The 27,867-nt window shown below is 41.3% G+C and overlaps 1 protein-coding gene across 1 annotated transcript in view; it reads right to left on the minus strand.

The window, feature by feature from the left end:
• Positions 1-4,999: 4,999 nt before the first annotated feature.
• The window catches only part of LOC138306025 (zinc finger protein 502-like), a 36,162-nt gene continuing 13,294 nt past the window's right edge, over positions 5,000-27,867 (minus strand). Inside the window, exons 2-4 of the mRNA XM_069246342.1 lie at positions 21,964-22,051; positions 12,492-12,639; positions 5,000-9,253 (exon numbers count right to left, since the gene is read on the minus strand). Coding sequence (XP_069102443.1) covers positions 6,942-9,253; positions 12,492-12,639; positions 21,964-21,984 — 2,481 coding nt within the window. The 5' untranslated portion in view covers positions 21,985-22,051 and the 3' untranslated portion in view covers positions 5,000-6,941. The remainder of the gene's footprint in view (positions 9,254-12,491; positions 12,640-21,963; positions 22,052-27,867) is intronic.

Genomic DNA, 27,867 nt, shown 5'->3' on the forward strand with positions numbered 1-27,867 from the left:
CTCCAATCTCTCTCACCTATACAATCTACTAGGAAGATCTCCAATCTCTCTCACCTATACAATCTACTAGGAAGATCTCCAATCTCTCTCACCTATACAATCTACTAGGAAGAATCTACTAGGAATATCTCCAATCTCTCTCACCTATACAATCTACTAGGAAGATCTCCAATCTCTCTCACCTATACAATCTACTAGGAATATCTCCAATCTCTCTCACCTATACAAGGTACAAAAATATGTGAGTGCAAATGGAGTGAAAATATAAGAAAAATAACAAAAATGAAAAAAAATCCTTGCTAGCGCTTTCGCTGTTCATGAGGAATATTTATTTAATTAAATACAATTTTCATAAATAGTTCTCATGACACCGCGAAAGCTCTAGCAAAACATTTCTTTGTTTTTGTTATTTTGATTATGTATAGGGACACAGAGATTGGGGACACATGTCCTGTGGTAAGTCACACTAGATACATAATAGACGACTCTTTCATATGTAAATATGAAGGATAGGGATATTCTACCCGAGGGTCACAAAATGTTGTAAAACCTGAGTATTGCTGAGGGTTTTGCAACATTTTGTGATCCCGAGCGTAGAATATATCCCTATCCTTCATATCAACGTATGAAAGAGTATTTTTCTCTCATACCTCAACGTTTTATTTCAATTTTACTACTATAATTTTCAGCCATTTTGAAATAAATTTGGAAAAATATGTGACTGCAAGCCAATTCCCCATATATGAAATATGCGTGATATTTTCAACATAAATCTTGTTGTTTGTATCTTCTAAAGTAAATTCAGCCCACCTTCTGAAGAAAAATGTTAAAATTGCACCGAGAAAATAGTAATTGTTGACGCCGTGACGTCACAAGGCTTGGGTAGCCATGCAATACAGCTTCAGGCGACATGAATGTATTGCCCTGGACCAGCCAGTATTACACGTGTAGGTATGAGAGAATACAGTTGTATATAATAAACAATAACCCAGTAACATCTAGCAAAGTAGAGCATTAATAATAACTATAGACAAATCATTATATATATCAACCTACTGTATAGATATGGCACTCCGAGGTATACAAAATTAACATGGTACAGATGGCTGAACTGGACAGTCATTATACATGGACAACACAGTAAAACTGACACTACACAGTGGACAGTCATTATACATGGACAACACAGTAAAACTGACACTACACAGTGGACAGTCATTATACATGGACAACACAGTAAAACTGACACTACACAGTGGACAGTCATTATACATGGACAACACAGTAAAACTGACACTACACAGTGGACAGTCATTATACATGGACAACACAGTAAAACTGACACTACACAGTGGACAGTCATTATACATGGACAACACAGTAAAAAACTGACACTACACAGTGGACAGTCATTATACATGGACAACACAGTAAAACTGACACTACACACGTGGACAGTTCATTATACATGACACCACAGACACAACACAGTAAAACTGACACTACACAGTGGACAGTCATTATTACATGGACAACACAGTAAAACTGACACTACACAGTGGACAGTCATTATACATGGACAAACACAGTAAAACTGACAATACACAGTGGACAAGTCATTATACATGGGACAACACAGTAAAACTGACACTACACAGTGGACAGTCATTTATACATGGACAACACAGTAAAAACTGACACTACACAGTGGACAGTCATTATACATGACCAACACAGTAAAACTGACACTACACAGTGGACAGTCATTATACATGGACAACACAGTAAAACTGACACTACACAGTGGACAGTCATTATACATGGACAACACAGTAAAAACTGACACTACACAGTGGACAGTCATTATACATGGACAACACAGTAAAACTGACACTACACAGTGGACAGTCATTATAACATGGACAACACAGTAAAACTGACACTACACAGTGGACAGTCATTATACATGGACAACACAGTAAAACTGACACTACACAGTGGACAGTCATTATACATGGACAACACAGTAAAACTGACACTACACAGTGGACAGTCCATTATACATGGACAACACAGTAAAACTGACACTACACAGTGGACAGTCATTATACATGGACAACACAGTAAAACTGACACTACACAGTGGACAGTCATTATACATGGACAACACAGTAAAACTGACACTACACAGTGGACAGTCATTATACATGGACAACACAGTAAAACTGACACTACACAGTGGACAGTCATTATACATGGACAACACAGTAAAACTGACACTACACAGTGGACAGTCATTATACATGGACAACACAGTAAAACTGACACTACACAGTGGACAGTCATTATACATGGACAACACAGTAAAACTGACACTACACAGTGGACAGTCATTATACATGGACAACACAGTAAAACTGACACTACACAGTGGACAGTCATTATACATGGACAACACAGTAAAAACTGACAGTACACAGGGACAGTATACATGGACAACACAGTAAAAACTGACACTCACAGTGGACAGTCATTATACATGGACAACACAGTAAAACTGACACTACACAGTGGACAGTCACATGGACAACACAGTAAAACTGACATACACAGTGGACAGTCATTATACATGGACAACACAGTAAAACTGACACTACACAGTGGACAGTCATTATACATGGACAACACAGTAAAACTGACACTACACAGTGGACAGTCATTATACATGGACAACACAGTAAAAACTGGACACTACACAGTGGTCATTATACATGGACAACACAGTAAAACTGACACTACACAGTGGGACAGTCATTATACATGGACAACACAGTAAAACTGACACTACACAGTGGACAGTCATTATACATGGACAACACAGTAAAAACTGACACTACACAGTGGACAGTCATTATACATGGACAACACAGTAAAACTGACACTACACAGTGGACAGTCATTATACATGGACAACACAGTAAAACTGACACTACACAGTGGACAGTCATTATACATGGACAACACAGTAAAACTGACACTACACAGTGGACAGTCATTATACATGGACAAACACAGTAAAACTGACACTACACAGTGGACAGTCATTATACATGGACAACACAGTAAAACTGACACTACACAGTGGACAGTCATTATACATGGACAACACAGTAAAACTGACACTACACAGTGGACAGTCATTATACATGACAACACAGTAAAACTGACACACTACACAGTGGACAGTCATAAAACTGCACACACAGTACAGTCATTAACATGGACAACACAGTAAAACTGACACTACACAGTGGACAGTCATTATACATGGACAACACAGTAAAAACTGACACTACACAGTGGACAGTCATTATACATGGACAACACAGTAAAACTGACACTACACAGTGGACAGTCATTATACATGGACAACACAGTAAAACTGACACTACACAGTGGATAGTATAACTAAGCACAGTAAGGGTAACTGACTCAGCATGGCCCCTCTATACTGACACTACACAGTGGACAGTATAACTCAGCCAGGGGTAACTGACTCAGCATGGCCCCTCTATACTGACACTACACAGTGGACAGTATAACTCAGCCAGGGGTAACTGACTCAGCATGGCCCCTCTATACTGACAGTGGACAGTATAACTCAGCCAGGGGTAACTGACTCAGCATGGCCCCTCTATACTGACAGTGGACAGTATAAACTCAGCCAGGGGTAACTGACTCAGCATGGCCCCTCTATACTGACAGTGGACAGTCAGTATAACTCAGCCAGGGGTAACTGACTCAGCATGGCCCCTCTATACTGACAGTGGATAGTATAACTCAGCCAGGGTTAACTGACTCAGCATGGCCCCTCTATACTGACAGTGGACAGTATAACTCAGCCAGGGGTAACTGACTCAGCATGGCCCCTCTATACTGACAGTGGACAGTATAACTCAGCCAGGGGTAACTGACTCAGCATGGCCCCTCTATACTGACAGTGGACAGTATAACTCAGCCAGGGGTAACTGACTCAGCATGGCCCCTCTATACTGACAGTGGACAGTATAACTCAGCCAGGGGTAACTGACTCAGCATGGCCCCTCTATACTGACAGTGGACAGTATAACTCAGCCAGGGGTAACTGACTCAGCATGGCCCATCTATACTGACAGTGGACAGTATAACTCAGCCAGGGGTAACTGACTTAGCATGGCCCCTCTATACTGACAGTGGACAGTATAACTCAGCCAGGGGTAACTGACTCAGCATGGCCCCTCTATACTGACAGTGGACAGTATAACTCAGCCAGGGGTAACTGACTCAGCATGGCCCCTCTATACTGACAGTGGACAGTATAACTCAGCCAGGGGTAACTGACTCAGCATGGCCCCTCTATACTGACAGTGGACAGTATAACTCAGCCAGGGGTAACTGACTCAGCATGGCCCATCTATACTGACACTACACAGTGGACAGTATAACTCAGCCAGGGGTAACTGACTCAGCATGGCCCCTCTATACTGACTGTGGACAGTATAACTCAGCCAGGGTAACTGACTCAGCATGGCCCCTCTATACTGACAGTGGACAGTATAACTCAGCCAGGGGTAACTGACTCAGCATGGCCCCTCTATACTGACAGTGGACAGTATAACTCAGCCAGGGGTAACTGACTCAGCATGGCCCCTCTATACTGACACTACACAGTGGACAGTATAACTCAGCCAGGGGTAACTGACTCAGCATGGCCCCTCTATACTGACAGTGGACAGTATAACTCAGCAGGGGTAACTGACTCAGCATGGCCCTCTATACTGACCACTGGACAGTATAACTGCCAGGGGTAACTGACTCAGCATGGCCCCTCTATACTGACAGTGGACAGTATAACTCAGCCAGGGGTAACTGACTCAGCATGGCCCCTCTATACTGACAGTGGACAGTGACAGTATAACTCAGCCAGGGGTAACTGACTCAGCATGGCCCTCTATACTGACACTACACAGTGGACAGTATAACTCAGCCAGGGGTAACTGACTCAGCATGGCCCCTCTATACTGACAGTGGACAGTATAACTCAGCCAGGAGTAACTGACTCAGCATGGCCCATCTATACTGACAGTGGACAGTAGACAGTATAACTCAGCCAGGGGTAACTGACTCAGCATGGCCCATCTATACTGACACTACACAGTGGACAGTATAACTCAGCCAGGGGTAACTGACTCAGCATGGCCCCTCTATACTGACAGTGGACAGTATAACTCAGCCAGGGGTAACTGACTCAGCATGGCCCCTCTATACTGACAGTGGACAGTATAACTCAGCATGGCCCCTCTATACTGACAGTGGACAGTACAACTCAGCCAGGGGTAACTGACTCAGCATGGCCCCTCTATACTGACAGTGGACAGTATAACTCAGCCAGGAGTAACTGACTCAGCATGGCCCATCTATACTGACAGTGGACAGTAGACAGTATAACTCAGCCAGGGGTAACTGACTCAGCATGGCCCCTCTATACTGACACTACACAGTGGACAGTATAACTCAGCCAGGGGTAACTGACTCAGCATGGCCCCTCTATACTGACAGTGGACAGTATAACTCAGCCAGGGGTAACTGACTCAGCATGGCCCATCTATACTGACACTACACAGTGGACAGTATAACTCAGCCAGGGGTAACTGACTCAGCATGGCCCCTCTATACTGACAGTGGACAGTATAACTCAGCCAGGGGTAACTGACTCAGCATGGCCCATCTATACTGACACTACACAGTAGACAGTATAACTCAGCCAGGAGTAACTGACTCAGCATGGCCCATCTATACTGACACTATACACAGTTGACATATATATGTGTAGATATAATGACTATGTCCAATTTAACAAAAATCAATCATTCTTATACCATTCAGATCATTAGAGTTCCATTGTATACATAATAAAGAAATAGATAGATGTAAAATATATAAAGTTTATATCTAACAATAATAGGCACCAGCTCTAACGACAACAGCATTATCTGTGTAGAAGTCTTTTGAGCTACAAAATACAAAGATCCAGATCCTGGCTAACAGGAAGGGAGGTAACTCTTAATCTTTAGTTCCACAGTATAGAACTACAAAACGTGTAAAACATAAATATATGAAATTATTCTGGCTGCCTATAAAATCTGACAGGGACGGTGACATAGCTAACTCTGTGTGTCCATTATTTTAGAATGAGGATAATAATTACACAAACAGCTGTTAGTACTAGTGACCTTATTTCTAAAGTAGCTAAAGTACAAAATGTACAAGTAACCACTATTTGTGTGATTATTAACAAATATTTGTGTAATTATAGCAACTATTTGTGTAATCATAACACCTATTTGCATAATTCATAAGCTATTTGTGTAAATATAATGTGACCTCATCTGTAAATATCCATGTATACACACATACATCAACCTCAGCAGATCATTTGGACGGTTCACTGCTAATCAAAATGAAACATATATAACTACATGCATATATTATAAACTTTAATGAGATATCAAACTAAGTCATCTCATCCTGTTATTCAGAACTTTTGTGTCTGTATCCTGTCAAGGTCACTGGATCCTCAAGGTCACTTGATCCCCCAAGGTCACTTGATCCCCAGGGTCACTTAATCCCCAAAGGTCACTTGATCCCCCAAGGTCACTGGATCCCAGGGTCACTTGATCCCCCAAGGTCACTGGATCCCCCAAGGTCACTAAATCCTCAAGGTCACTTGATCCCCCAAGGTCACTTGATTCCCCAAGGTCACTTGATCCCCCAAGGTCACTGGATCCCCAAGGTCACAGGACATGAAGACATGAAGGCAATGCTATCATCCCCACCTCCTGTGTGAACAGGGTCTAGGAAAGGGCTACAAATATTTGTGGTCACTAAGTGGTGTGACATTACTACACTCCTGTTACACCTCCTGTGTAGTACATGACATGGTCGTTCGGGACTATGAGGCGAGTGTCCATAGATAATTTCTGATGAGGGTGCATTGATAACACTTGAGAATGGACGTGTACACGATTGATATGGCGACTCAGTTTTCCTTTTTCTTTGAACGCTTTTTCGCACAGGTCACACTTGAATGGGCGTTCGTCTGTATGTGTGCGGAGGTGGACTTTGTATTGGGAGGCAGTGGAGAATTGTTTCTTACAGTACTCACAGTTGTACACCTTACCATATTTGGTTCTGATGACTTCGTGTCGCAGTCCTTCCTTGATCACATGACTCCTCATGTGAGCCTTCCACGAGTCACGATATTTGTACTCCTTACCACACAGCTCACATTGGTTGGCCTTAGCTGTCGTGTGGATTAACATATGCTTCCTCATGTTGGCCACCTGTCGGAACGACATGCCACACATCTCACACATGTACGGTTTTACCCCAGTGTGAGATCGCTGGTGCACGTTTAGCGCTGATTTACTCGACAGTAACTTTGAACAAAGATGGCATTTAAATTCATCGCTTTTTTCTTCGGCATGGATCTTTACATGATTTTTTAAGGTATCATTTTGTTTGAATGATTTGCCACATACGTCGCAAACAAAGTTTCTTTCGGCACTATGTACATATCTGATGTGTTTTTTCAGACTACATCGGTCTGAGAAGAGCTTATGACATAGGTCACACTTGAGTTTGATTCTGTTGTCACTGTGGATCCTGCGGTGGAGATTTAGATTCTGTATGCGTGAGAACTGTTTGTTACATACCGGACAGATAAACTCCCTGTGACCGCGCTTCCCCGGACATTCGTGTTCCTCACCCAGCACACCCCCACATGTCTTACATTTTTTAATTTCCACTGCTCGGGATTGGTTAGGATGGTTTAGGGCGCTGTGCTGACCTTGTGTTTGTTTAGGGCGTTTAGTGGTGCTGTGCTGACGCGTGCTGTGCTGACTGTCCTGCCTGTGCTCCTTAGAAAAGTGTGTACGTAACACTGACTTAGACATACAGATCTTCCCACAATGGTGACAAGTCAACTTTTGCTTTTTGTTATCATTCGCATGCTTTAATTTGAAATGCTGTTTCATATCACTGATAAGAACAAACTCGTCACATCGTTTACATCTTCTCTGGTCTCCACACACGCTATGGCACTTTTCATGGCGACGTAAGTTGGAAGAATTCGCGAAAGTTTTACGACAAACACCGCACCTGTGGCACTGAAATGTCGCTTTCCGTTTGGCAGCTCCACGTAGACACGAGGTCTTATCCGATTCTGTATCAAGGACAATTGTAGCCTCACTTTCATTTCCGTCTGATACAATCGTAGCCTCACTATCATTTCCGTCTGATACATTAGTAGCCTCACTATCATTTCCGTCTGATACAATCGTAGCCTCACTATCATTTCCGTCTGATACAATCGTAGCCTCGCTATCATTTCCGTCTGATTCTCCGTCAATGTTCATCTGTTTGTGTTTATAGTCATTACAATCTTCTTTTTCATTTTGTTTCAATTTGCTGGTTTTGTTTTTTGGCGTTTCTCCCAATGTATTTTTCTTTCCGTCAATTTCTTTGTGATCTTGTTCCATCTTGGCTCCCTGGTCCAGACAGGACATTACATTACTTATCGCTAACTTGAGCTCACTCTGGTCCTCCTGTAGGTCTGCCTCAAACCCTATACTGAAGTTACTATCATCTGACCTCTCACATTTTGATGAGGAAACTGTTGGATTTATATTTGGATTTTTCAAATTATCTTCAAATGCTTCTGCAGTTTTCGAATTTGACTCAGAATTGTGTTTGTCACTTTCATCCTGATTTTTGTCTTCATTTCCAATTTGTTTTGGATTTTCAGAGAACTCCTGTCGAGATTTGTGATTGAGATTTTGGATCAAACCTTCCTGACTGACACCTGGAAAAGTGTCGATATTAGATCTCACCCCATAGTCACTGGTGGCACTTATATTGGTGTGGATGTTAGAATGGTGACCAGTGTATGACACGTTGTACGGTGACATGACGTCACGTTCCTGGATATCGTAGTTAGCATGACCTTCACCTCCTGACATCAGTACATGGCTCCTACCCATATGGAACTCAGTAGCCAGGGACTGCAGCGCCCCAGCAATTGTACTGGCCGCGCTGTCACTGTGTTGGGTGTGGGCTAATGCAATGGACGAGCTTCTGTTTGTCGCCATGGAAACTGTATCCATGGTGTGGCTGTAAGCCTGCCCACCCATATACATGGAGGTACTGGTAGCATCTGTAACAGGTGTAACAAGGGAGACAATCATTAACAGAAAAAGGGAGACAATCAAGGAAAGGATATTTGGCCTTTATTAGGGTAAACAAATTGAGGAAAGTCAATGTACCAGTAGTAATGAATATGGTAATAGCTTACTGTAACTGCTACAGTAACTGAAGAAAGCGAACACTTACTGTAACAGTAACTGAAGGTGGACACTTTCTGTAACAGTAACTGAAGAAGGTGAACACTTACTGTAACAGTAACTGAAGGTGAACACTTTCTGTAACAGTAACTGAAGAAGGTGAACACTTACTGTAACAGTAACTGAAGGTGAACACTTTCTGTAACAGTAACTGAAGAAGGTGAACACTTACTGTAACAGTAACTGAAGGTGAACACTTACTGTAACAGAAGGTGAACACTTACTGTAACAGTAACTCTGAAGGTGAACACTTTCTGTAACAGTAACTGAAGAAGGTGAACACTTACTGTAACAGTAACTGAAGGTGAACACTTACTGTAACAGTAACTGAAGGTGAACACTTACTGTAACAGTAACTGAAGGTGAACACTTTCTGTAACAGTAACTGAAGAAGGTGAACACTTACTGTAACAGTAACTGAAGAAGGTGGACACTTACTGTAACAGTTACTAAAGGTGAACACTTCCTGTAACAGTAACGGAAGGTGAACACTTACTGTAACAGTAACTGAAGGTGAACACTTATTGTAACAGTAACTGATGAAGGTGAACACTTATTGTAACAGTAACTGATGAAGGTGAACACTTACTGTAACAGTAACTGAAGGTGAACACTTACTGTAACAGTAACTGAAGAAGGTGAACACTTACTGTAACAGTAACTGAAGGTGAACACTTACTGTAACAGTAACTGAAGAAGGTGAACACTTACTGTAACAGTAACTGAAGGGTGAACACTTACTGTAACAGTAACTAAGAAGGTGAACACTTACTGTAACAGTAACTGAAGGTGGACACTTAACTGTAACAGTAACGTAAGAAGGTGAACACTTACTGTAACAGTAACTGAAGGTGAACACTTACTGTAACAGTAACTGAAGAAGGTGAACACTTACTGTAACAGTAACTGAAGAAGGTGAACACTTACTGTAACAGTAACTGAAGGTGAACACTTACTGTAACAGTAACTGAAGGTGAACACTTACTGTAACAGTAACTGAAGGTGAACACTTACTGTAACAGTAACTGAAGGTGAACACTTACTGTAACAGTAACTGAAGGTGAACACTTACTGTAACAGTAACTGAAGGTGAACACTTACTGTAACAGTAACTGAAGGTGAACACTTCCTGTAACAGTAACTGAAGAAGGTGAACACTTACTGTAACAGTAACTGAAGAAGGTGAACACTTACTGTAACAGTAACTGAAGGTGAACACTTACTGTAACAGTAACTGAAGAAGGTGAACACTTACTGTAACAGTAACTGAAGGTGAACACTTACTGTAACAGTAACTGAAGGTGAACACTTACTGTAACAGTAACTGAAGGTGAACACTTACTGTAACAGTAACTGAAGGTGAACACTTACTGTAACAGTAACTGAAGAAGGTGAACACTTACTGTAACAGTAACTGAAGGTGAACACTTACTGTAACAGTAACTGAAGAAGGTGAACACTTACTGTAACAGTAACTGAAGGTGAACACTTACTGTAACAGTAACTGAAGGTGAACACTTACTGTAACAGTAACTGAAGAAGGTGAACACTTACTGTAACAGTAACTGAAGGTGAACACTTACTGTAACAGTAACTGAAGGTGAACACTTACTGTAACAGTAACTGAAGAAGGTGAACACTTACTGTAACAGTAACTGAAGGGTGAACACTTACTGTAACAGTAACTGAAGGTGAACACTTACTGTAACAGTAACTAAGGTGAACACACTGTAACAGTAACTGAAGAAGGTGAACACTTACTGTAACAGTAACTGAAGGTGAACACTTACTGTAACAGTAACTGAAGAAGGTGAACACTTACTGTAACAGTAACTGAAAGGTGAACACTTACTGTAACAGTAACTGAAGGTGAACACTTACTGTAACAGTAACTGAAGAAGGTGAACACTTACTGTAACAGTAACTGAAGAAGGTGAACACTTACTGTAACAGTAACTGAAGAAGGTGAACACTTACTGTAACAGTAACTGAAGAAGGTGAAACACTGAACACTTACTGTAACAGTAACTGAAGAAGGTGAACACTTACTGTAACAGTAACTGAAGGTGAACACTTACTGTAACAGTAACTGAAGAAGGTGAACACTTACTGTAACAGTAACTGAAGAACGTGGACACTTACTGTAACAGTACTGAAGGTGAACACTTACTGTAACAGTAACTGAAGGTGAACACTTACTGTAACAGTAACTGAACTGAAGGTGAACACTTACTGTAACAGTAACTGAAGAAGGTGAACACTTACTGTAACAGTAACTGAAGAAGGTGAACACTTACTGTAACAGTAACTGAAGAAGGTGAACACTTACTGTAACAGTAACTGAAGAAGGTGGAACACTTACTGTAACAGTAACTGAAGAAGGTGAACACTTACTGTAACAGTAACTGAAGAAGGTGAACACTTACTGTAACAGTAACTGAAGAAGGTGAACACTTACTGTAACAGTAACTGAAGAAGGTGAACACTTACTGTAACAGTAACTGAAGGTGACACTTACTGTAACAGTAACTGAAGAAGGTGAACACTTACTGTAACAGTAACTGAAGAAGGTGAACACTTACTGTAACAGTAACTGAAGAAGGTGAACACTTACTGTAACAGTAACTGAAGAAGGTGAACACTTACTGTAACAGTAACTGAAGAAGGTGAACACCTTACTGTAACAGTAACTGAAGAAGGTGAACACTTACTGTAACAGTAACTGAAGAAGGTGAACACTTACTGTAACAGTAACTGAAGAAGGTGAACACTTACTGTAACAGTAACTGAAGGTGAACACTTACTGTAACAGTAACTGAAGAAGGTGAACACTTACTGTAACAGTAACTGAAGAAGGTGAACACTTACTGTAACAGTAACTGAAGAAGGTGAACACTTACTGTAACAGTAACTGAAGAAGGTGAACACTTACTGTAACAGTAACTGAAGGTAAACACTTACTGCAACAATAACTGAAGAAGTTGGACACTTACTGTAACAGTTACTGAAGGTGAACACTTCCTGTAACAGTAACGGAAGGTAAACACTTACTGTAACAGTAACTGAAGAAGCGCTGAACTAGCTCCTGATTTGTCAGCAGGAATTGTCTCCCTTTGATAGAACCAAATTGCTTATGTTGTCCTCCAGGCCCGGCTGTTAGTAGAACATATTCCTCTCCAACATTAGAGAGTTCGGAACACTGAAAACACATGTACACACATACACATTAGAGAGTTCCGAGCACTGTAAACACATGTACACACATACACATTAGAGAGTTCCGAGCACTGTAAACACATGTAAACACATACACAAACACATGTACACACATACACATTAGAGAGTTCCGAGCACTGTAAACACATGTACACACATACACATTAGAGAGTTCCGAGCACTGTAAACACATGTACACACATACACATTAGAGAGTTCCGAGCACTGTAAACACATGTACACACATACACATTAGAGAGTTCCGAGCACTGTAAACACATGTACATACAAACACATTAGAGAGTTCGGAACACTGTAAACATTTACATATATTATCAAATGTATTTTTGCTATCTACATTTAAAACTTCCAATTATAAGGGTGATGCCTACTACAATTAAAATGAGTTTTGAAATATAGTTACTTATTTGTTATAATTAGCATAAATAGTTACATATTTGTTATAATTAGCATAAATTAGCGCCAAGGCCACTCATAGATGCTGTGAATGAAGGACTCAAACAAAGGAATAAAGAATTTTTTTTTATTATTTAAATATTGAATTTAGTATACTTAGTGTGCAATGTTGAATTTCGGAGTTTAACAAAATATATTTAGTACTGTATACAGTATTTATCATATGATATCTAAAGTTGTTTCAAGAACAATAAGATGAATAACTCATTTTCCTGAAATAACTGAAATAAATTTTATATTTAAATTTTTTCTGAAATAACTATTTCAACACCAATGAAACCGTTCAGAATCTGAGTATCATTTTTTGTAATTCTTTATTAATTACTTAATTATCAATTTCATCAATGTCTCTTCAAAAGACAAAACAAAAATAAGTTAACATAACCATATCTTAATATCCACTTAACGTTTAAGACTATTTTCGGAAAAATATAACATTAAAAATATTACCATTTACGGATATGTTTTGGTTTCCTTTTTAAAAAAGTAAAATGGGTTGCTTTGACGACTTTTGACTAATAAATCATGGCCAGATACTTTTGTCAAATAAATGGTACATTATCTGGTTACTTATGATACTCGAATATCTTTTGAATTCATAAGAACAATAACATCAAGAAAACTTTACACAATGCATCGGACTTTATAAGCAAGTCTTCATAAGGCTACCGTAGATTACAAGGCAATATAAGTTCATTTGTCACTTTAAGTGGCTCGTACATTTATAGATCTACATCATCATTAAGTAGGGATTTAAAGTAATTTACCTCTATTAACCCTATTGGGCCCCGCCCCTCCTGCCCCCGAGGGACCAGAGCCAAAAAAATTTATTACAAAGTTCTGTTCCCCCTTCCCCCCAGGAATGTTTGTGGCCAAATTTTGTTCACACTTCCATTCGGAAACTCGTATGATCAAAGATAGCGATTTAAAGGGATTTACCTCTATTACCCTTCCCCCCAGGATGTTTGTGGCAAATTTTGTACGACATTCCATTCGGACTCTATGACAAGTAGCGATTTAACAGGATTTACCTCTATTTCCCCTATTGGGCCCGCTCCTCCTGCCCCCAAGGGACCAGAGCCAAAATTTATAAAGTTCTGTTCCCCTTCCCCCCAAGGATATTTGTGGCCAAATTTGGTTACATTCCATTCAGAACTCTATGACTAGAAGCGATTAAAGGATCTATCAATATTCCCCTATTGAACCCCGCTCCTCCTGCCCCCGGGGGGCCATAGCAAATATTTTATACAAGGTTATGTTCCTTTCCCTCAAGGATGTTTGTGGCCAAATGTTTGTTTACAATCCATGTTGGAACTTCTATCGACTAGTAGCGATTTTTTTTTTTTTTTAAAGGTTTAACCTCTATTTCCCCTATTGGGCACCACCCCCTCCTGCCCCCGGTGGGGCCATAGCAAATATTTTTACAAGTTCTGTTCCTCTTTCCCTCAAGGATGTGTTGTGGCCAAATTTGGTTACAATCCATGTAGAACTCTATGACTATGTAGCGATTTATAGGAATTTACCTCTATTTCCCCTATCTGGGCCCTGCCCCTCCTGCCCCTGGGGGGGGATCAGAAGCCAAAATTGATATAAGTTCTGTTCCACTTCCCAAAGGATGTTTATGGCCAAATTGGGTGTTACAATCTATGCAGAACTCTAGGACAAGTAGGGATTTAAAGAATTTACCTCTATTTCCCTATTAGGGTCTCGACACCTCCTGCCCCCGGGGGACATGAAGCCAATATCTTATACAAGTTCTGTTCCCCTTCCCCCAAGGATGTTTGTGGCCAATTTTTGTTAATATTACATTCAGAACTCTATGACAAGTTGCGTTTTAATGGATCTAACACTATTTCCCCTATTGGGGCCCCGCTACTCCTGCCCCCGGGGCACCAGAGAGCCAAAATTTATACAAGTTACTGTTCCCCTTCCCCCAAGGATGTTTGTGGCCAAATTTGTTACAATCCATGTAGAAATCTTTGACAAGTAGGGATTTAAAGAATTTACCTCTATCTAACCCTATTGGGCCCCCCACCCCTCCTGGCCACAGGGAGGGCCAGAAGCCAATATTTAATACACGTTCTGTTCCCTTTCTTCCCCCATGGATGTTTTGTGGCCAAATTTGGTTACATTCCAGTTGTTGAACTCTTTGACAGAAGTATGCGATTTAAAGGATCTAACACAATTTCCCCTTTTGGCGCGCCCCACCCCTCCTGCCACATGGGGGATCAGAGGCCAATATTTCTACAAGTTCTGTTCAACTTTCCTCAAGGATTGTTTATGGCCAAATTTGGTTACAATCCATGCAGAACTCTAGGACAAGTAGGGATTTAAAGAATTTACCTCTATTAACCCTATTGGGCCCCACCCCTCCTGCCCCCGAGGGACCAGAGCCAAAATTTATACAAGTTCTGTTCCCCTTCCCCCCAGGATGTTTGTGGCCAAATTTTGTCACATTCCATTCGGAACTCTTATGACAAGTAGCGATTTAAAGGATCTAACACTATTTCCCCTATTGGGCCCAACCCCTCTGCCCCTGCAGCGGATCAGAGGACACAAAATTTATACAAGTTCTGTGTTACACTTCCCCCCAGGATGTTTGTGGCCAAATTTGGTTACATTCCATGCAGAACTCTATGACAAGTAGCTGGATTTTAAAGAATTTACCTCTATCAACCCTATTGGCCCCGCCCCTCCTGGCCCCGCAGGGACTCCAGAGCCAAAATTTTATACAAGTTCTGTTCATCCTTCCCACCAAGGATATTTGCTGGCCCAATATTTGGTTAACATTCCATTCAGAACTCTATGACTAGAAGCGATTTAAAGGATCTTAACACTATTTCCCCTATTGTTGTCCCCACCCCATGCCCTCGGGATCCCCTGACGGTGAGATCACAGAGACACAATTATAACAAGTTCTGTTTCACTTCTCCTAAACGGATGTTACATTCCATTGCAGAACTCAATGACTTAGAAGCCGATTTAAAGGGATTTCCTCTATTTCCCCTATTGGAACCACGTCATCCTGCCCCAGGGGACCAGAGCCAAAATTTATACAAGTTATGTTCCCCATTCCCCCAAGGATGTTTGTGGCCAAATTTGGTTACAATCCATGTAGAACTCTATGACTAGTAGCGATTTTTAAAGGATTTACTCATCTTTTTCCCCTATTGGGCCCTGCCCTCCTGCCCTGGGGGATCAGAGCCAAATTTTAGATACAAGTTCTGTTCCACTTCCCAAAAAGGATGTTTGTGGCCAAATTTGGTAACAATCTATGCAGAACTCTAGGACAAGTAGGGATTTAAAGAGATTTACTCTATTATCCCATATTGGGCCCCGCCCCTCCTGCCACACGGGGGACCAGAGCCAAAATTTTTACAAGTTCTGTTCCCCTTCCCCCCAGGATGGTTTGTGGGCCAAATTTTGTCCTATTCTCCATTCAGATACATCTATGACAAGTATCGATTTAAAGGATTTACCTCTATTTCCCCTATTGGGCCTCCGCTTCATCCTGCCCGGGGCACCAGAGCCAAAATTTATACCAAGTTCTGTTCCCCTTCCCCAAGATGTTTGTGGACCAAATTTGGTAACAATTCTTATGCAGAAAACTCTAGGGACAAGTAGCGGATTTAAAGAATTTACCTCTCTATTTTCCCCTATTGGGCACCCCGCCCCTCCTGCCAACAGGGGGGCAGAGCAATATTTATACAAGTTCTGTTCCCTTCTACCTCTCAAGGATGTTTGTGGTCCAAATTTGGTTACAATCCATGTAGAAACAACTCTAATGACTAGTAGCGATTTAAAGGATTTACCTCTATTTCCTCCCTATTGGGCCCTGGCCCATGACCTGCCCCTGGGGGATCAGGGCCTAAAAAATTGATATAAGTTCTGTTCATCTTCCCCAAAGGATGTTTATGGCCAAATTTGGTTACAATCTAGGCAGAAACTCTAGGACAAGTAGGGATTTATAGAATTTACCTCTATCTTCCCCTATTGGGGTCTCGCCCCCTCCTGCCCCCGGGGGACCAGAGCCAAAATTTATACAAGTTCTGTTCCCCTTCCCCCCAGGATGTTTGTGTGGCCAAATTTTGTCCTATTACATTCAGAACTCTATGACTAGTAGCGATTTAAAGGAATCTAACACTATTTCCCCTATTGGGCACCCGGCTACTCCTGCCCCCGGGGCCACCAGAGCCAAAAATTTATACAAGTTCTGTTCCCCTTCCCCCAAGGATGTTTGTGGCCGCAAATCTTGTTACAATCCAATGTAGAACTCTATGACATTTAAAAAGAAGCGATTGCGCCCCTTCGCCCCCGGAGGGACGAAGGATGTATCTAGAAAGCACTATTTCCCTATTGGGATCTACCCATTTCTCCCCTATTGGGCCCCACCCTCCTGCCCATGCGGGCTATCAGGTACAAAATTTATACAAGTTCTGTTCCACTTCCTTCCCCAGGATGTTTGTGGCCAAATTTGGTTACAATTCCATGCAGAAACTCTATGACAAAGTAGGGATTTAAAGGAAGAATTTACCTCTATCAACCCTATTGGGCACCGCCCCTACCTGGCCCTAGAGGGACCAGAGCCAAAATTTATTAACAAGTTCTGTTTCCCTTCCCCCAAGGATATTTGTGGCCAAATTTGGTTACATTCCATTCAGAACTCTATGACTATGACCAGTAGCGATTTTAAAAGGATTTACTTTATTTCCCACTATTGCGCCCCGCCCCTCCTGCCCCAGGGGACCAGAGCCAAATGCTCTTTTATACAAGTTCTGTTCCCCTTCCCCAGGATGTTTGTGGCCAAATTTGGTTACTACATCCATTCAGAACTCTATGACTAGTAGCGATTTAAAGGATTTACCTCTATTTCCCCTATTGGGCCCGATGGGCCCTCCTCCTGCCCTGGGGGATCCAGAGCCAAAAATTTTATACAAGTTCTGTTCCACTTCCCCAAAGGATGTTTGTGGCCAAATTTGGTAACAATCTATGCAGAACTCTATGACAAGTAGGGATTTAAAGAATTTACCTCTATTTCCCATATTGGGCCCCGCCCCTCCTGCCACCGTGGGGACCCAGAGCCAAAATTTATACAAGTTCTGTTCCCCTTCCCCCAAAGGATGTTTGTGGCCAAATTTGATTACAATCCATTGTAGAACTCTATGACAGTAGCGATTTAAAGGATTTACCTCTATTTCCCCTTATTGGGCCCCGCTCCTCCTGACCCTGGGGCATCAGAGCCAAAATTTATATAAGTTCTGTTCCCCTTCCCCCAGGATGTTTGTGGCCAAATTTGGTTACATCCATGTCAGAACTCTATGACTAGTAGCGATTTAAAGGATTTACCTCTATTTCCCCTATTGGGCCCCGCCCTCCTGCCCCCTGGGGGATCAGAGCCAAAATTTTATTACAAGTTCTGTTCCCCTTTCCCCCAAGGTTGTTTGTGGCCAAATCTGGTTACAATCCATTCGGAACTTATGACTAGTAGCGATTTAAAGGATTTACCTCTATTTCCCCTATTGTGCCCTGCCCCTCCTGCCCCTGGGGGATCAGAGCCAACATTTTATACAAGTTCTGTTCCACTTCCCCTAAGGATGTTTGTGGCCAAATTTGGTTACAATTCTATGCAGAACTCTAGGACAAGTAGCGATTTAAAGAATTTACCTCTATTTCCCATATTGGGCCCCGCCCCTCCTGCCCCCGGGGGGATCAGAGCCAAAATTTATACAAGTTCTGTTCCCCCTCCCCTAAGGATGTTTGTGGCCAAATTTGGTTACAATCCATGCAGAACTCTATGACAAGTAGCGATTTAAAGGAAACCTTGACTGACAGATGGACGACGCCGGACGCCGGACGCCGCGCCATGACATAAGCTCACCGGCCCTTCGGGCCAGGTGAGCTAAAAATGTAACAAAGCAGAACCAAAATATAGGCTGTGGAAGAAAAAACTTAAAGCCCACCAAATTTTATTTAATCTTTTGCAAAGCACATGGGAAACATCAATGAAATAATAGACAATCAAGTTTATACACATCCCATAATATGAATTTTAGGTAATACAGTTGCAAAACATCATTTAATCCAAAAGAAGGAGGCATTTAACATCACATAGGGGAGGGATGTTTAAAGCGGGAGGAGGGAAGGTTGTTTATATAGGGGACAGATGTTTATATAGCTGAGGGATGTTTATAGGGGAAGGGGTTCTTATAGGGGGAGAGATCTTTATAGGGGGATGGGTTCTTGTAGGGGGAGGGTTGTTTATAGGAGGAGGGTTGTTTATAGGGGAAGGGTGTTTATAGAGGGAGGGGTGTTTTATAGGGGGAGGGGTGTTTTATAGGGGAAGGGGTGTTTGTAGGGGGAAGGGGTTGTTTATAGGGGGAGGGATGTTTATAGGGGGAGGGATGTTTATAGGTGGAGGAATGTTTATAGGGGGAGGGGTGTTTGTAGGGGGAGGGATGTTTATAGGGGGAAAGGTGTTTGTATGGGGAGGAGTGTTTGTAGGGGGAGGGGGGTGTATGTAGGGGGAGGGGTGTTTATAGGGGGAGGGGTGTTTGTAGGGGGAGGGGTGTTAGTAGGGGGAAGGGTGTTTGTAGGGGGAGGGATGTTTATAGGGAGAGGAAATGTTTATAGGGGGAGGGATGTTTATAGGGGGAGGGATGTTTATAGGTGGAGGAATGTTTATAGGGGGAGGGGTGTTTGTAGGGGGAGGGATGTTTATAGGGGGAAAGGTGTTTGTATGGGGAGGAGTGTTTGTAGGGGGAGGGGTGTATGTAGGGGGAGGGGTGTTTATAGGGGGAGGGGTGTTTGTAGGGGGAGGGGGGTGTTAGTAGGGGGAAGGGTGTTTGTAGGGGGAGGGATGTTTATAGGGAGAGGAATGTTTATAGGGGGAGGGATGTTTATAGGGGGAGGAATGCTTATAGGGGGAGGGGGTGTTTATAGGGGGAGAGGTGTTTGTAGGGGGAGGGTTGTTTATAGGGAGAGGAATGTTTATAGGGGGAGGGTTGTTTATAGGGGAAGGGTGTTTATAGAGGGAGGGGTGTTTATAGGGGGAGGGGTGTTTGTAGGGGGAGGGTTGTTTATAGTGGGAGAGGTGTTTGTAGGGGGAGGGGTGTTTGTAAGGGGAGGGGTGTGTTTGTAGGGGGAGGGATGTTTGTAGGGGGAGGGATGTTTATAGGGTGAAAGGTGTGTTTGTATGGGGAGGAGTGTTTGTAGGGGGAAGGGTGTGTATGTAGGAGGAGGGGTGTTTAAAGGGGGAAGGGTGTTTGTAGGGGGAGGGATGTTTGTAGGGGGAGGGTTGTTTATAGGGGGAGAAGTGTTTGTAGGGGGAGGGGTGTTAATAGGGGGAGGGGTGTTTATAGGGGGAGGGGTGTTTGTAGGGGGAAGGGTGTTTGAAGGGGGAGGGATGTTTATAGGGGGAGGTGTGTTTATAGAGGGGAGGGATGTTTGTAGGGGGAGGGGTGTTAATAGGGTGAGGGGTGTTAATAGGGGGAGGGGTGTTTGTAGGGGGGAAGGGTGTTTGTAAGGGGATGGATGTTTATTTGGGGGAGGGGTGTTTATAGGGGGAGGGGTGTTTATAGGGGGAGGGATGTTTTGTAGGGGGAAGGGTGTTTATAGGGGGAGGGATGTTTATAGGGGGAGGGGTGTTTATAAGGGGAGGGGTGTTTATAGGGGGATGGATGTTTATAGGGGGAGGGTTGTTTATAGGGGGAGGGGTGTTTTATAGGGGGATGGATGTTTGGAGGAGGAGGGGTGTTTGTAGGGGGAGGGGTGCTTGTAGGGGGAGGGGTGTTTGGAGGAGGAGGGGTGTTTGGAGGGGAGGGGTGTTTGTAGGGGGAGGGGTGTTTATAGGGAGAGGAATGTTTATAGGGGGAAGGGTGTTTGTAGGAGAGGGATGTTTATAGGGGGAAGCGTGTTTGTACGGGGAGGAGTGTTTGTAGGGGGAGGGTTGTTTATAGGGGGAGGAGTGTTTATAGGGGGAGGGTTGTTTATAGGGGGGAGGGGTGGTTTGTAGGGGGAGGGATGTTTGTAGGGGGAGGGGTGTTTGTAGGGGGAGGGGTTTGTTTGTAGGAGGAGGGGTGTTTGTAGGGGGAGGGGTGTTTGTAGGGGGAGGGGTGTTTGTAGGAGGAGGGATGTTTGTAGGAGGGGGGGGTGTTTGTAGGGGGAGGGGTGTTTGTAGGGGGAGGGGTGTTTGGAGGAGGAGGGGTGTTTGTAGGGGGAGGGGTGTTTATAGGGGGAGTGGTGTTTGTAGGGGAAGGGGTGTTTGTAGGGGGAGGGTTGTTTGTAGGGGGAGGGGTGTTTGTAGGGGGAGGGGTGTTTATAGAGGGAGGGGTGTTTATAGGGGGAGGGGTGTTTATAGGGGGAGGGGTGTTTATAGAGGGAGGGGTGTTTAAAGGGGAAGGGGTGTTTATAGGGGGAGGGATGTTTATAGGGGGAGGGATGTTTATAGGGGGAGGGTTGTTAATAGGGGGGAGGAGTGTTTATAGGGGGAGGGGTATTTGTAGGGGGAGGGGTGTTTATAGAGGGAGGGGTGTTTATAGGGGGAGGGGTGTTTTATAGGGGGAGGGATGTTTATAGGGGAGGGGTGTTAATAGGGGGAGGAGTGTTTATAGGGGGAGGGATGTTTGTAGGGGGAAGGGTGTTTATAGGGGGAGGGGTGTTTATAGGGGGAGGGGTGTTTTTGTAGGGGGAGTGATGTTTATAGGGGGAGGGGTGTTTATAGGGAGAGGGTTGTTTATAGGGGGAGGGATGTTTATAGGGGGAAGGGTTTATTTTTTCGGTGATTCGATTGAGGATAGTTTTCTATCATGTAATTACATAGTGTTGTACTTACCAACTTCAGTATACAATCCATCCTTTACAGATATCACCAGGATCTAGGCCAACAGGTCAGGGTTGGCGTGGGAAACAGTCATGAAATCCTACAAAATACAACATTATTTACAGGTTGGTATGGGGAACAGAGTCATGAAATCCTACAAAATACGTCATTATGTACAGGTTAGCGTGGCGATCAGAGTCATGAAATCCAACAAAATACAACATTATTTACAGGTTGGCGTGGGGAACAGAGTCATGAAATCCTACAAAATACGACATTATTTACAGGTTAGCGTGGCGACCAGAGTCATGAAATCCTACAAAATACAACATTATTTACATGTTAGCGTGGCGACCAGAGTCATGAAATCCTACAAAATACAACATTATTTACAGATTGGCGTGGGGAACAGAGTCATGAATTCCTACAAAATACAACATTATTTACAGGTTGGCGTGGGGAACAGAGTCATGAAATCCTACAAAATACAACATTATTTACAGGTTAGCGTGGCGACCAGAGTCATGAAATCCTACAAAATACAACATATATACAGGTTGGCGTTGATGCCAGAGTCATGAAATCCTATAAAATACAACATTATTTACAGGTTGGCGTGGGAAACAGTCATTAAATCCTACAAAATACAACATTATTTACAGGTTGGCGTGGCGACCAGAGTCATGAATTCCTACAAAATACAACATGGTGAGTATCAGGTGATCAGTATATACATGTAGGTACTTTCTAACAAAAATGCAAATAAATAAATAAATATAGCTGCAAACAGCACATTAGAAAAAAAAATATTGAGATTGTTTTTCTCTTCGTCGGTAGAGATAAAAATTAATATATTCATGGCAAATCAATCAAAGATAAGAGTGAAACAAATTCTGATTTATCTCAATCAGTTTCGACTGAAATTCCAATATACCACATGTCAGGGGATCCGGACAAATATATTTATAAATAAATTTAATACAGTTTTAACATTTTCAAATCTTATCTAGCAATATTGTTTCTTCACGGATATTCTGGAAATTCCACAGGCTTTGCTCTTTCACAAGTTGATAATATTTTGCAATACGTCGTAACATATTTAAAATAAAATATCGAAAATCAACGTCGTAAAAGTCACTGAAATTATACCGAATACATTGATATACATGTAGCAAACATATCACGAGTACGGAAACTTAAAATGCAAACAACGGGATGTTGTTTTAAAGACCAAAATAAAGGCAAGAAAACTGTGTTAGAAATAGTCTGTCTGAATTGTAAGAGGACAAGGAAGTAGATTTCATCAGCCGAAAATTGAAATCTGTAGATGAACCACAGGTGTTTGGCTTTATACTATTGTTTTCTCTTTACATGTATACATACGCAATTCGAGTAGATATAGATAGAACAAAAATATCTATAGAACCAAACACCTGTGGATGATCTTTAATTTTGTATGAGAATAAGTTAAGTTTCTGATCAGTGCAAATGATGTCTATTTTCTTGTAGAACTATGCGACGATGATAACAAGGAATGTGGTATTTATAGTGGACGTCGGTAGAGTTCAGTACTTATGCTTTGGTCACATCCCCTTCCGATTAGGCTTAAGATGTATTCCCGGCATGCATTTTAGCCATTTTTGCCTGGTCTCCGGACGGACACCAGACATGGCCGGCCGGTGGACGGGACCCTCTGACAGCATCGGGGACGTGCCCGAAGATTTTTAATTCGAAGTTAGAATATTCCCGGTGTCCCGTAGAATTTCATAATCGGCCACATATCCTTTACATATCGTTTAATCGAGCGGCAATCACATCGCCCGACATTTGGCCGGGCCTGGGGTACAAGTGTCCTTCGTTGTCCGTAATCAACTAAGGCGATATTCGTACATGTCCGGTGAATAGGCCAGTTATCGCCCGGACATCATATGATAATCGGTCGTCTCGATTTAGCATTAGATATGTTAGGTCGATATTCACTGCCTCACCCCTCATCTGTGTACCAGAGTGTACATATATTGGTTTTAGGGGTCTTATAATCAAGATGAAAAAAACTGTGGAACTTTTGATCCAGAGCATTTGGACCTCTATATAGTGATCTATTGGCACTGTGGTGGGTTCAAATTGATATAAACTGTTTCTTATTCTCAGAACCCTCTGCTTGAAACGTTTTTTTCGTCTTTTTTTCCAATCGTGTGTATTGCAATTTCTCTTAACGTTTTTTTATCCGAAATAAGTAGAATTCTAAAAAATAGGTTTAGTTCTTGAGTTGTCTATAAGATATATTGAAAGGAAAAAGTCTTAAATGTTAAAGCGATCGATCGTTTCTTAAATTTGATCACTCCATCCACAGTTTTTTTGTTTTATGTGCCATAATGGGTCAGTATACTAAATTCAGTAGTGTATCTACATAATATAAAATTCAAAATGTGTGAATCGGAGAACTACGAACACTTCCTGATTCACAGTTTAAGAAATCTAAATAGTTGACTTAAAACACACATTTAATAGAAAAAAACCCAGTAAAAGACATACATCGTTTTAGTGTTTTAAATGTTGATCTGATTAAAAAACACAACAGTTATTAAACTGAATTGCCTTTGTTCACCATAATAACCTCCTTCCCCACCACCATTTTCTGAGTGCTATATATTGTGACCACTTTGCTCGATCCCGAGTGCATGTATGAACTGTCCACGTCATATCGTTAAAAAAACATTTAACAAACCCGCACACTATAATTAGATTAAGAACAACTGATACAAAAACCAAGATGGATCTTGAATGTATAGATATAACAATATATATATATAAATGTATAATTTTTATGTATTATATGCCGTATTGTCGACATTATTCCGGTCATACGGAAAGGAACATGGGGAATTGAAAATATATATTACTGGTTACCAATGTAATCAGCCTACACGACTGGTGTTTAGACATGTACTCTGTGGTTTCCGAGGGTGAACGCAAAGAGATCGGAGGGTTCGGGCTCGATTCACTAGTACTTTGAAAACCTCATCTAACCCGTATACGATGTTTCATACATTAGTCTTTTTATTTGATCATTTAATCCACATTCAATTTAGTTTTGACGGTTTTATTTACATCATCTATTCGGACTTCGTCAATTCTTAGCACATAAGCGCATTCGCATGCATGTGCATGTACAATGTCGCTAAAAGCTGTTCATGCATAAATGTGATATTATTTTACTTCTTCGGTATATATCTCATCGGTCACTCCATTAATGCTATTCGTATACCAACATTCTATTTAAAAGAATCTGGAAGCATATACATGTAAACTTTAATCAAATGCACAGATCTTTGACTTTTTAAATACGAACATACAAAGTGATATCATTGCATGAAATTTTCCTCGTGAAATTGTTCTTTTGGCGGTTGCTGTGGAACCATGAATATTGAAAAAAAAATCATATTTGATTTATTAATGGTATCATTGTCGAACCATGAATATCTCTACCAACGAAAACATTTTAAAATTCCAAACCATGAAACTAAATTACACGCGAAAATATTTTGTTACACATAGCACGCAGTGTTTCACCCCGTCACATCGTAGAATTAGATTGTTACATGTACGTGTCACAGATATCTTGTATTTTGATAGAACGGACAATGTACCGGTGTAGTTTCATGTAACACTGATCGAGCTAAACTTTTTAATATAAATTACAGGTGTTAAAGACCAGTCAAAACCATAGTCATATGCACCTGTATGTTTTATGTAACGTCATTGGCAGCCTTGTGACATGACGTCGATGTCCATGACGTGATGATTTGACGTCGCTAATTTTGTCATTAATGAATCTACATGGTGCCTCATTCAAAGTCGCATAGCTCTTAAATGCTTTATCCTACGGCTTTAATATTTTGTAAACGTGATTTACACACCATGAAGTAAATAAAAATGTGAAAAAATGAAAATGTGATTTTTCCTCATCTGGGCCCATTTTGTCAGTCGCCGTCACATATATAGTGTTCGGATGTCTTGTATGCCGAACCCTGGCCATTGCCAGTGTAGTAAAGAAATTTTTGTCTAGAACTACTCATATCACTCTTACAGTAGTGTGTTTACCTTATAAGATATCGATGCATATGAATGTTCTAAAAATAATTTCATCAACTCCTTGGTGGTTATATATTTACATTTATTTAACCTGCGTGACTATGGGTGCAGCGTATATGTTGTACCTGTTTATAATCGTATTGATCAACGATTTGGAATTGCAACTGTATCAATCAAAATACTTAACAATGTCGTGAAATTTGTCATTTGTATATGTTTCATAAGAAATGTAGAACAATACTTTTATGTCGTATTTAGCTTTGTGGTTATGTAACAGAATTAGCTTCACTGAATTGTCCCTTTAAATTCACCTTGGTGCTATGATGCTTCTCGTTAGAAAGCCCTGTGCTCCATATGGCAATATTACCATATATGGAACGACCTACATATTTTTACGACAGAAATATAATGTTTTTTACTTGAATTTAAAAAATTCTTTTTGGTAAATTCCAAATGATAATTAAGTTGTTCAGTTTCAAAATGTTTATTCAAAACATTTAAAGTGAATAGTCGGGCAAAGAAAACCAGTCTAAATGGGTTCATTGGCCTTCCAAAAGTTCTCACATATTAATATGAAGGTCACGTTCTGCTTAGTTTCCCAGTTCTGACCATTTAAGTAAAGAAAAGAAAAGTGAGGCTGTGTGGAAATGTAACCACGGACATAGTGAGCCGGGAGGACGTTTTAGAATTCCCATACTTTAAATTAATTTCTTCGTACGCAGACAGATTTTGACGAGAGATTTTATTTTTCCATTTCATAAGAAATTATACTGGATACATTTACACCATTTTTACCGACTTTAGCCATCCTTGCCCGACTGTTCACTTTAACTTGTGGAGTATGTGGGTCATTTTGTCACTGTTTCTCAGGTAAAACACACATGGCAGCGTATTTAAACAGCATTACATGTGTGCTGTGTTTGCCTTGCATTTTACCGCTAATTTTTTATGAAACATTATATCATAATCTAAAGGTTTGTGAATTGAATATTGATCATAGTTGCCAGAACAATACAGTTACATAAGGATTTTATCCGAAAAAATATATTTTTATCAGCCTAAAAATGCCCGATGTGGATCACATCGGGGCTTGCAACACTTGGCTATTGGTAATTGGGTGGAATTTATACCCTGCCGAGAACGGAGTGATTATTCATTCTATAACGAAATATGAACGTGAACCTATGGAAATTGTATTTTTAATATAAGGTACCTAATACTTATGTCATTGCACGCTGAATGAACGCTGATTGATGTCTATATACAAGTTTTCCTACCAATTTTCGCTATTACATGTATATTTGTATGATCGCACACAAATTTTCAGATAATTTTCCTGGAAATCACAGACATCGTGAAATGTGCCGCTCCGACGGACATGTCCGGAAAAAATTGAGCGAACCACCTATTTTGAATCTGGTCCGGTAATTATTGAGTACTAGAAGTCTAAAGTATAATGTATAAACCTGGCAAAAGGAATGTAGAATTCAAACTGCACAAGATAATCATGTAAGCAGCTGCCTGGACACTAATAGCAGGAGGTTATGTTTCCTTCAAATATTCACATTAATGTTTGGTCCAGCAAAATCTTGTTTGGTCCAGCTTTACTCACAGTCATTGCCGGTCCGAATGTCCGGCCATTTTTTTCAACTTTTGCGATGTCTGAAATCAGCATGGTAGTATATTCTATCAGATGATGACTTTATTGACATAAAATTGCATAAAAATCATACAGATACACAAGCAATGGTGAGAATTGGTACCTGACGAGTATATTTTAGAATTTATAGGTTGGGGAAAACCATTAGCTTGTGTATGTAT

The sequence above is a fragment of the Argopecten irradians genome, chromosome 13, assembly GCF_041381155.1.
Source record: "Argopecten irradians isolate NY chromosome 13, Ai_NY, whole genome shotgun sequence".
NCBI lineage: Eukaryota > Metazoa > Mollusca > Bivalvia > Pectinida > Pectinidae > Argopecten > Argopecten irradians.